Source organism: Mobula hypostoma, chromosome 8 (genome assembly GCF_963921235.1).
Source record: "Mobula hypostoma chromosome 8, sMobHyp1.1, whole genome shotgun sequence".
Classification (NCBI taxonomy): Eukaryota; Metazoa; Chordata; class Chondrichthyes; order Myliobatiformes; family Myliobatidae; genus Mobula; species Mobula hypostoma.
In genome coordinates, this window is record NC_086104.1 from 3380948 (window position 1) to 3393324 (window position 12377).

General features: G+C 43.2%; 1 protein-coding gene across 1 annotated transcript in view; it reads left to right on the top strand.

Annotated features, from left to right (window-relative positions):
- Nucleotides 1-12377, top strand: part of LOC134350665 (uncharacterized) — a 74516-nt gene that overhangs the window by 13570 nt on the left and 48569 nt on the right. The window contains exon 3 of the mRNA XM_063056170.1: nucleotides 1374-1736. Within this exon, the coding sequence (XP_062912240.1) occupies nucleotides 1374-1736 (363 nt within the window). The remainder of the gene's footprint in view (nucleotides 1-1373; nucleotides 1737-12377) is intronic.

The window sequence follows — 12377 nt, forward strand, 5'->3', positions numbered from 1 at the left end:
AATAAAGATGTCATTATACGGAGTTTGAACAGAAGCCAATCAAACTTTGCTGGTGAAAAGTAAAGATGACTTCACCCAGTTTGGGGAGTGAGCTTTAAAAATCATTGGTTTGTTGCCGGTTTCTGGAAGTTTGAACAGTGGCAAGTCGGAGTTTGGCACATGGTATCTCGTAAGCTCTCTCTTGCTCATTCTTTATCTGTTAGTGTCACTTGGAGTCTTGTGAGCATTTTGGATCCCTTATTTAAGAAAGGATGTGCTGATATTAGAGAGGGCTCAGAGGAGGTTCACGCGAATGATTACAGGAATGAAAGGGTTAACATATGAGCAACAAATGAAGGCTCTGGGCCTGTACTCACTGGAATTTAGAAGAATGATGGGGGGATCTCATTGAAACCCATCCAATGTTGAAAGGCCGAGTTCGACTGGATGCGAAGCGGATGTTTCCTATGGTGAGGCAGTCTAGGACCAGAGGGAACAGTCTTCATTTAGAGGTACGTCTATTTAGAGCAGAGAAGAAGAGGAATTCCTGTAGCCAGAGGATGGTGGATCTGTGGCAATTACTGCCACAGGTGGTTGTGGAGGGCAGGTCACCAGGGCATTTAAGGTGGAGGCCTGGATATCTGAGCTGTCTGTCCCTGGAATGAAAGACTCTGACGTGACCGTAGAGGTGTCTGAAATCATGGGGGAATTAGATAATCGCTTTTGCCATTTGCATAATTTGTTCTTTTTCACACCACTGGGTGTTTGACGTTTTCTTGAACGGGTTCCATGCTGTTTTGTTGTTCAGTGACTGCCTGTGGGAAGATGAATCTCAGAGTTGTATTCTGTGTACACACTTTGATCATAAATGTACTTTGAATCTTTAATATGGTGGGTGGTCAGAGTCCTTTTCGCAGGGGAACTGAGTCTAAAGGAAAAGGTGCAGGTTTAAGATGAGGGGGGAGGATTGAATGGGGACCAGAGGGACATGTTTTCCATAGAGAGGGTGGTGTGTATATGGAACGAGCTGCCAGAGGAAGTGGTAGAGGGGATACAATTACAACAATTAAAACTCATGAGAATAAGAACGTGGACAGTAAACCTTAGAGGGATTATGGGCCCAGCACAGGGAAATAGGACCAGTTCAGATAAATATCTTCGTCAGCAGGGACATGTTGGGCAGAATGGCCCATTTCTGTGTTGTATAAATCCATGACTCTGTGACCCTCAGCCCCCATTTGTTCTTCAGTCCTGTCTCCAACCCGCGGTTCAGCCCATCAGCATGTCAGTGCGATTTGGTCACAACTGTCTATAAGTCCCCAACTAGATTAATACTGACGTGATATCCCCTGGGTCTGGCTGTTTTCTGACCTTCAGTTGTTTACTGCCCACAGGTGTAAATGCAGGTACAGTCCTGATCCAATCACCAGGAGTTGTGAAGGTGCGTGAAGGTGGAACGGTGCTGATACAGTGTGTCCTGGAGAGCAGTAATGTGAATGACATTGTGGATAAATTCACTGTACACTGGTACAACTCACACAATAATCTGACAGATAAAGGAATTGTCCTTTCTCTTTACACTGATGGCGGAGTTTACAGATCACGGGGCTTCTCCGATCGATTTCAGCTTTCCAGGAATGTCACCACTAACAGCTACTCACTGACCATCAGCAACGTGAAGCTCACCGACTCTAAACTTTACATCTGTGCCATTTGGGGGACGGTCTTTGGAAATGGAACCCAGCTGAATGTGACCAGTGAGTACTTCATGTTGGTTCTGTTTTTCAGTCATGTTCCTGTATCAATGAGTAACGTTGATTCTGTATGTTCAGTTTCACAGAAAAGCTATTATTACAAGTTTATAAGCAGCGGCCCAATCTTAATGTGGATAAAGATTCACTGCCTGCCGAGCTGAGGGGTACTTAGGGATGGAGAATAAATATCGGCATGCCCAGTGACAACATCCCGTGAATGGAGTAAAGCTTTTCAGTTTCTTTCCTAACTCTCCACATCGGCTGCTCAGTTCACGTTCCAGTTTAATTGTCATTCACCCACACACATGAATACAACCAAATGAAACAGTGTTCCTCTGGGGCCAAGGCTCAGAACACAGTACCAACAGCACACAGCACATATAGTCATGGTAGCAGAACAACATACAGTCCAATATAGCCCAAGTCCCTGAGTGGCATAGTCTGTAGATTGATGGTCCTGGTCCAGCTTGTCTTCCTCTGGACTGATCCTTTTTCACAACTATCTTGGTACAGATGCAGGGGAGCATGAAAAAAAGCAGCTGGAGGCCATTCAGCCCCTCATGCTGAACCTGTTGTTCTGCAACACCATGGCTGATGTTTGAACACATTGCAATTTTCCCATATCTCTTCTTCAGCTTCATATGTGAAACTATTTTGGTGTCTGTGTTGAATCTACTGTGTGCCTGAGTCTGCAGTTCTCAGAGTTCAGATACATAGTTCCCTGAAACTGGTGATGCAGTTAGATAGGGCTGTGATGATGGCATTTAGCACGTTTGTCTTCATCAATCAGATCTTTTTTCTGCAAGAATTGGAACATATTACAAGATGCTGGAAAGCCCACACGGAGTATTTTGCACAGTTTTGGACATCCTAGAGTAATGGATACACTGTAATTTATACAGTGTTTGAACTGCAGCCAATTGGAGTTAAGTTGATGAGGGAGCTTTACAATCACCCCTTTGTAGCAGTGTTTTTCAGAGATTCCACAGCAGCCAGTTGGCATTTGGACATGGAAAGTAAAAGTAAACACAAGAAAGTCTGCAGATGCTGAAATCCAGAGCAGCACACACAAAATGCTGAAGGAACTCAGCAAGTCAGGCAGCGTCTATGGAAAAGAGTCAACGTTTGGGCTGAGGACTGAAATAGACAGCGAAAGACTCATGAATTAAAAGGATAGATAGAAGGTGATAGGTGAAGCCAGGCTCGTGGGAAAGGTAAATGACTGGGGATAAGGGAGTCTGACAGGAGACGAAAATGGACAATCGGAGAAAGGGAAGGAGGAGGTGATGGGCAGGTGAGAAATAGTAAGAGGCCAGAGTGAGGAGTAGAAGAAAAAGGAAAGGGAGTGATTATTTTTACTGGAAGGGGAAATTGACACTCACACCATCAGGTTGGTGGCAACACACAGATGGTACAGTATATAAGGATTTCTCCTCCACCCTGAGGGGGTTTCAATATGCAGGTCGATTGGGAAAATCAAGTTGGCTCTGGATCCCAGAAGGGGGAATTTTTAGAATGCCCATGAGATGGCTTTTCAGAGCAGCTCATGGTTGAGCCCAATAGGGAATCAGCTGTTCCGTATTGGGTGTTGTGCCATGAGCTGGAATTGATTAGAGAGATTAAGGTAAAAGAACCCTGAGTCATGGTGATCTTCATATGATACAATTCACCTTGCAATTTGAGAAGGAGAAACTAAAATCAAATATACTGTATCAATATTACAGAGGAGTAAAGGGAATTATAGAGGTATGAGAGAGGAGCTGGCCAAAATTGATTGGAAAAGAACTCTGGTAGGACTGACAGCAGAGCAACAATGGCTAGAGTTTCTGGAAGCAATCTGGTAGCTGAAGGATATATAGATCCTGAAGAGGAAGAATATTTTAAAGGCAAGGTGATACAGCTGTAGTTAACAAGAGAAGTCAAAACCAACATAAGAGAAAGCATATAATAGAGCAACAATTGTGGGTGGTTAGAAGATTGGGAAACTTTTAAAAACCAACAGAAGGCAACTTAAAAATTATGAAGGAAAAGATGAAATATGAAGGTAAGCTAGCCAATAATGTTAAAGATTTCTACGGGTACATAAATTGTAAAAGAGAGGTGAGAGTCGATATCGGGCCATTGGAAAATGATGCTGGAGAGGCAATAATTGAGAACAAGGAAATGGCAGACACACTGATTAAATATTTTGCATCAGGCTTCACTGTGAAAGCCTATAGCAATATGCCAGGAGTTTGAGAGTGTCAGGGAGCAACAGCGTGTGAAGTTGCCATTAGCAGGGAGAAGGTTCTTAGGAAACTGAAATGTCTGAAGTAGATAAGGCTCCTGGACCAGACAGTATATGCCACAGGGTTCTAAAAGAGGTGGCTGACGAGACTGTGGAGGCAATAATAATGATCTTTAAATTCGATTGATTCTGGCATGATTCCAGGTGAATAGAAAATTACAAATGTCACTCCACTTTTCAAGAGTGGTAGGGAAGATGTGTTAGAGTCGATTGTTAAGGATGTGGTTTCAGGGAACTTGGAGGCACATGAGGAAGTAGGCCATAGTCCCTATGGCTTCATCAAAGGAAAATCTTGCTTGTTAAACCTGTTGGAATTCTTTGAAGAAATAACAAACAATATAGACAAAGGAGAATTGGTGGATGCTGTGTACCTGAATTTTCAGAAGGCCTTAGACAAAGTACCACACATGAGGTTGTTTAACAAGAGCCCTTGGTATTACAGAGAAGATTCTAGCATGGATAATACAGTGGCTGGTTGGCAGGAGGCAAAGAGTGGAATTAAGGGGGACTTTCCTGGTTGCCTGCCGGTGACTAGTGATATTTCACAGGGGTCAGCATTCGGAACGCTTCTTCTTATGTTGTATGTCAATTAATTGGATGGTGGAATTGATTGCTTTGTGACAAAGTTTGTGGATGATATGAGGATAGGTGGATGGGGAGGTAGTTTTGAGGCACAGAGAGGCTAAAGAAAGGCTTTAACAGATTAGGAGAACAGGCATAGAAGTGGCAGATAGAGTATAGTGTCATTTTGGTAGGAGAAATAAAAGGGTAGACAATTTTCTAAATGAAGATGAAAGTCAGAGTTGCAAAGGGACTTGAGAGTGACCTCATTGAAACCTCTTGAATATTGAAAGGCTTCGACAGAGTGGATGTGGAGAGGGTGTTTCCTGTGGTAGGGGAATCTAAGACCAGAGGATATCGTCTCAAAATAGAGGGGCATTATTTAATAACAAAGATTAGGAGGAATTTCATTAGCCAGAGAGTGGTGAATCTGTGGAATTTGTTGTCACAGGGATCTGTGGAAACTAAGTTATTGGGTATTTTTAAGGAAGAGGTTGATAGTTTCTTGATTAAAACCATAGAAACCATAGAAACTACAGCACAGAAACAGGCCTTTTGGCCCTTCTTGGCTGGGCTGAACCATTTTCTGCCTAGTCCCACTGACCTGCACACAGACCATATCCCTCCATACACCTCCCATCCATGTATCTGTCCAATTTATCCTTAAATGTTATAAAAGAACCCGCATTTACCACCTCATCTGGTAGCTCATTCCATACTCCCACCACTCTCTGTGTGAAGAAGCCCCCCCCAATGTTCCCTTTAAACCTTTCCCCCCTCACCCTAAACCCATGTCCTCTGGTTTTTTTCTCCCCTTGCCTCAGTGGAAAAAGCCTGCTTGCATTCACTCTATCTATACCCATCGTAATTTTATATACCTGTATCAAATCTCCCGTCATTCTTCTACGCTCCAGGGAATAAAGTCCCAACCTATTCAACCTTTCTCTGTAACTAAGTTTCTCAAGTCCCGGCAACATCCTTGTAAACCTTCTCTGCACTCTTTCAACCTTATTTATATCCTTCCTGTAATTTGGTGACCAAAACTGAACACAATACTCCAGATTCGGCCTCACCAATGCCTTATACAACCTCATCATAACATTCCAGCTCTTATACTCAATACTTTGATTAATAAAGGCCAATGTACCAAAAGCTCTCTTTACGACCCTATCTACCTGTGACGCCACTTCTAGGGAATTTTGTATCTGCATTCCCAGATCCCTCTGTTCCACTGCACTCCTCAGTGCCTTACCATTAACCCTGTATGTTCTACCTTGGTTTGTCCTTCCAACGTGCAATACCTCACACTTGTCAGTATTAAACTCCATCTCCCATTTTTTAGCCCATTTTTCCAGCTGGTCCAAGTCCCTCTGCAGGCTCTGAAAACCTTCCTCACTGTCTACTACACCTCCAATCTTTGTATCATCAGCAAACTTGCTGATCCAATTTACCACACTATCATCCAGATCATTGATATAGATGACAAATAACAATGGACCCAGCACTGATCCCTGTGGCACACCACTAGTCACAGGCCTCCACTCGGAGAAGCAATTCTCTACCACCACTCTCTGGCTTCTTCCATCAAGCCAATGTCTAATCCAATTTACCACCTCTCCATGTATACCTAGCGACTGAATTTTCCTAACTAACCTCCCATGCGGGACCTTGTCAAAGGTCATTAGTCAGGACATGTAGGGATACGAGGAGAAGGTAGGAGATTTGGGCTGAGAGGGAATGTGGGTCAGCTATGATGATATGGCAAAGCAGAGTCGATGGGCCAAATGGCCTAATTCTGCACCTAAATCTTACGGTCTTTTGGTCTTATTGAGTAAAATAAAAGTGACTTCATACATATTGAGGAGGGAGCTGTAAAAAATCAGCGCTTTGTAGTCACATTTTTCAGACTTTTAACAAGGTCCAATCAGAGTTTGAAGGTGAAAAGAAAGAGTGACATCACCCACGTCGAGGAGGGCGCTTTACAAAATAAGCACTTTGTAAAACTCTGAAACCCTCCCCCTCCCACTTTCAAATCCCTTACTCACTCTTCCTTCAGTTAGTCCTGACGAAGGGTCTCGGCCTGAAACGTCCACTGCACCTCTTCCTACAGATGCTGCCTGGCCTGCTGCGTTCACCAGCAACTTTTATGTGTGTTGCTTGAATTTCCAGCATCTGCAGAATTCCTGTTGTGTGCAGATGAAAATGTAGATGGGTAGGTTCAAAGTTTGCTGATGATACCAAGATTGGTGGAGTTGTGGATAATGTAGAGGACCGGCAAAAAAGTATAATGTGATATAGATTAGTTGCAAATATGGGCAGATAAATGTCAGACAGAGTTCAACCCAAATAAATGTGAGGTGTTACACCTTGGTAGGCTAAGCCCTTTAACAGTGCTGCCCAGCAGAGGGATTTTGGGGTCCAAGGTCAGAGCTTCATGAAAGTGGCTACACAGCTTGATATGATGTTTCAAGAGGCTAATGGAATATTTTCTTTATTGCAAATTTGGTTTTTTTTTTGGAGTGACAGAGGCTGATGGGAGATCTGATAGAGGTTTACAGGATTATGAGAGACAAAGATACAGTGGACAGGAAGTATCTTTATCCCAGGATAAAAATGCTTAATAGCAGAGGGCATGTATTGAAGATGAGAGAAGGTCAGCTCAAAGGAGATGTGAAGGGTAAACTTTTTATTCAGAGAGCGGAATGCACGGTCTGGTATTGTGGTGGAGGCAAATACATTAGAGGGTTTTAAGACACATTCAGATGAATTATTATTATTATTATTACTTGTCGCCAAACAATTGATACTAGAGTGTACAATCATCACAGCGACATTTGATTTTGCGCTTCGCACTCCCTGGAGTACAAATCGATATTAAATATAATAAAAATTTAAATTGTAAAGGATAAGTAGAAAATAGAAAAGGGAAAGTAAGGTAGTGCCAAAAAAACTAAGAGGCAGGTCCGGATATTTGGAGGGCATGGCCCAGATCCGGGTCAGGATCCGTTCAGCAGTCTAATCGCAGTTGGAAAGAAGCTGTTCCCAAATCTGGCTGTATGAGTCTTCAAGTTCCTGAACCTTCTCCCGGAGGGAAGAGGGACGAAAAGTGTGTTGGCTGGGTGGGTCGTGTCCTTGATTATCCTGGCAGTACTGCTCCAACAGCGTGCGGTGTAAAGTGAGTCCAAGGACGGAAGATTGGTTTGTGTGATGTGCTGCGCCATGTTCACGATCTTCTGCAGCTTCTTCCGGTCTTGGACAGGACAACTTCCATACCAGGTTGTGATGCACCCTATGATAGTAAGCTCGGCAATAATATCAAAAATGATACCAAAAGTTAGTTTAGATAACTAAAAAGTTTAAAAAAGAGGCAAAAGTAGATATTGGACCACTGAGAAATGATGCTGAAGAGATAGTAACTGGAGACAAGGAAATGGTGGATGACCTGAATCAGTATTTTGTATCAGTCTTCACTATGGCAGACACTGGTAGTATACCTGAAATTCGAGAGTATCGGGGGCAGAAGTGAATACACTTGATATTACTAAGTAGATGGTGCCTGGGAAACTGTAAGGGCTGAAGTTACATAAGTCATCCGGACATGATGGACTACAACCTAGGGTTCTTAAAGAAGTAGCTGAAGAGATTATGGAGGCATTAATATTGAATTTTCAAGAATCATAGAATCGGGAATGGTTCTGGAGGACTGGAAAATGCACAGAGGCAGAAGAAAGGAAATTATAGGCCAGTTAGCCCGACCTCAGTGGTTGGGAAGATGTTGGAGTTGATTGTTAAGGATGTGGTGTCAGGGTACTTGGAGGCATGTGATAAAATAGGCCAAGATCAGCATGGTTTCCTTAAGGGAATATCTTGCTTGAGAAATTTCTTGAAATTCTTTGAAAAAATAACAAGCAGGATAGATAAAGGAGAATCAGTGAATGTTGTGCACTTGGATTTTTAAAAGTCTTCCACAAGCTGCTGGACAAGAGGATGCTAAACAAGATAATAGCCCAGGGAGTTACTGGAAAGACAGAAGCATGGACAGAGCATTGGCTGATGGCAGGAGACAGAGTTTGGGAATAAAGGGATCCGTCGCCATCACTTCCAACTGCTGCAGATTGTGATGATGTTAACAAATTGTCACTAGTTTGACACCAGTTTGCTGATCTTGGCCTCCATTCAAACAAAAACATTCCGCAGCAGCACAGTACGTGGGTATGGAGCCAGAGGCGTTCGTAGTGCACTCAGATAGTCAAAAGCTAGTTCCTCCTCTGCGGATGTTTTTAAAGATCAACGGCAGACCCATTCCCTTTGAACCTGACACTGGTGCTATTACTGTCTGCAGTGAAAAGACATGGGTAGATATGTTTGGCCCTGGCTCTTTGAAGACAGTTACACCACCGCATCACAGATTGAAAACCTACATGGGGGAACAGTTACAGCTGCTTGGTTGTGGCGGGGCATTAAAATCAATCACACCAAATACCAGGGTGTATCACTGAGGGAGAAGAAGTGAACTTACTTGGATGTGATTGGCGGCAGCAAGTGCCCATACTGGGTGAGTATCAGTTGAAAACTCTCATGATGGTCGAAAGCTTACTCAAGCGGTATAACTTCTTTTCAGCAATCTGAACGAAGGTAAACTCAAGGATACCCAGATACCTCTTCCAGAATCAGGCACAGCCAAGCCAGAGTTTTTCAACCATCCCCTGCCATACATGCTTTGTCCCAAAGCCGAGGTGGAGCTAACACGCTTACAAGAAAACAGGATCGTTGAACCTGTGAGATTTTCACTCTGAGTAACTCTGATTGTGCCAGTAGTCAAGAATGAATGGAGCGTGTGAATATGGAGATTACAAGGCCACAGTGAATCGAGACCTTCCCACCGAGACAAACCAGATTCTGAAGATAGAAGACATGCGTATGAATATGGAGATTACAAGGCCACAGTGAATCGGGACCTTCCCACCGAGACAAACCAGATTCTGAAGATAGAAGACATGCGTATGAATATGGAGATTACAAGGCCACAGTGAATCGGGACCTTCCCACTGAGACAAACCAGATTCTGAAGATCGAGGGCATCTAAGCCACACTAGCAGGTGGAAAATTCTTCACTAAACTTGACCTCTCACATGCACACTCACAGCTCAAGTTGGAGAACAGTGCAAGACGTCATTACTATTGCAACACTCAAAGGCTTGCTCCAGTATACCAGGCTCTCGTTCACATAGATACATCTCCAGCAATATTCCAACATGCCAGAGAATTTTGCATTAAAGACCTGCCTGATGCTATAGATTATTTGGATGATATTCTGATTCCCAGGTCGACCCCAGAAGAGTAAATGAATGATCTTGATAAAGTCATCTCCCAACTGAAGCAACTTGGTCTATGACTAAAGCACACAAAATGCATCTTTCTGGTAGATCCTGCAGAATACCTTTGATATCCGATCAAAGAAAAGCTTTGCCCCATTCTTGAAGCTCTAGCACCATGGAATATCAATGAACTTCACTCCTTTTCGGGCGTTTAATCATTATGACAGATTTTTGCCTCACATTGCAATATATAATCCCGTTATGAAACATACATTAAGAATTTGGTTTCAGTTTTGTAGATTTTTTGAGTTAAATAATTTTATTCTTTCTATTAATATTTATCTTAATTATTTTTTAAACCATCAATTTTGGATAAGGCCTTTTTAATTTGGAAAACCAAGGGAATAATAACTTTTTCAGATTTGTTTTCAGGGGACTGTTTAATGTCTTTTTCTCAGTTAGTGGATAAATATGATTTATCTAATGTACACTTTTTTTAGATATTTACAAATTAGGAATTTTCTACCTAGTTTGTTACCAAATTACCCTTCCGCTTATCCAATGAATATGACAGATGTTCTCTTTCAGTTTAAACCATTTCAAAAAGGGTTGTTAGCTATAATCTATAAACGGTTATTGAATTCATGAATGATAATTAATGATAAAATTGAACGCACTTGGGTGTCGGAACTTCAAGAGTCATTTTCAGATAATCAATGGAGTAAAATTTTTCATTCGGTTAACAACTCTTCTATTAGTGCCCGTCATTCCTTGATACAGTTCAATGTGGAGATCATGGAGGCATCAGCAATGATCTTTCAAGATTCACTACATTCCAGAATGGTTCATAAAACAGGAAAATTACAAATGTCACGTCACTGTTCAAGAAAGGAAAGAGGCAGAAAAAAGGAAAATATAGGCCAGCTAGTCTGACGACAGTAGTTTGGAAAACGTTGGAGTTGATCGTGAAGATGAGGTCTCAAGGTAACTAGAAGCGCATGATAATATAGGCCATAGTCAGCATTGTTTCCTCAAGGGTTATTTCTTCAGTGGTTTGAACGGGGCACGACTGCGAAAGTGCGTGAACGTCAGCCAGTGAAAACAGCAAGAAGAGTTCAAAAGGTGATGGTTATTTCTTCAGCACTTTGAACGGGGCACAACTGCACAAGCGCGTGGACGTCAACCCGTGAGAACAGTGAGAAGAGTTTAAAAAGAAGATAGATTTATACAGCAGGCGTCAGAGAAGCAGGTAACAGAGTAGAGGGAGAAAGAGTAGGAAGGCTTTGGCTCAATGGGGCTTCAGTGATAACGGGTCGAGGTGAGATAGGTTATCTGTGAGAATATAGACAGAAAGTATGTGTGTGAAGCCGGTTTTCTGTGCTTGGTGTTAGATGCGTAAGGTCCGGGAGAGCCCCAGCTTCCCAGTGGCCACATCTGCACCAGGTGCATTGAGCTGCAGCTCCTTAGAGACCGTGTTAGGGACTGGAGGTGCAGTTCGATGACCTTTGTCTGGTCAGGGAGAGTGAGGAGGTGATAGAGAGGAGCTATAGGCAGGCAGTCACTCCGGGGCCTGGGGAGACAGATAACTGGGTAACAGTCAGGAGAGGGAAGGGCAAGAAGCAGATACTAGAGAGTACCCCTGTGGCCGTCCCCCTTAACAATAAGTACTTTTGTTTGAGTACTGTTGGGGGAGCCGGCCTAGCTGGGGGAAGTAACAGTGGTCACACCTCTGGCACAGAGTCTGGCCCTATGGCTCAGAAGGGTAGGGAAAGGAAGGAAAGGAAGAGGATGGCAGCAGTGATAGGGGGGTCTATAGTTACAGGGTCAGACAGGTGATTCTGTGGACGTAGGAAAGAAACGCGGTTGGTAATTTGCCTCCCAAGTGCCAGGATCTGGGATGTTTCTGATCGTGTCCACAATATCTTGAAGTGGGAAGGAGAACAGTCAGACGTTGTGGTACATATTGGTACTAACGACATAGGTAGGAAAAGGGAGGAGGTCCTGAAAACTGACTATAGGGAGTTAGGAAGGAAATTGAGAAGCAGGACCTCAAATGTAGTCATCTCGGGCTTACTGCCTGTGCCAGGTGACAGTGAGTATGAGGATAAATGCGTGGCTGAGGGATTGGAGCAGGGGGCAGGGATTCAGATTTCTAGATCATTGGGACCTCTTTTGGGACATGTGTGACCTGCACAAAAAGGACAGGTTGCACTTGAATCCCAGGGGGACCAATATCCTGGCAGGGTGGTTTGCTAAGGCTATTGGGAAGAGTTTAAACTGGAATTGCTGGGGGGTGGGAACCAAACTGATGTGATGGAGGAAAGGGAGATTGGCTCACAAATACAGAAAGCTTCAGACAGTGTGAAAGGGAGGATAAGCAGATGATAGAGAAGGGACGTGCTCAAACCGATGGTTTGAGATCTGTTTATTTTAATGCGAGGAGTATTATGAACAAAGCAGATGAGCTTAGAGCGTGGA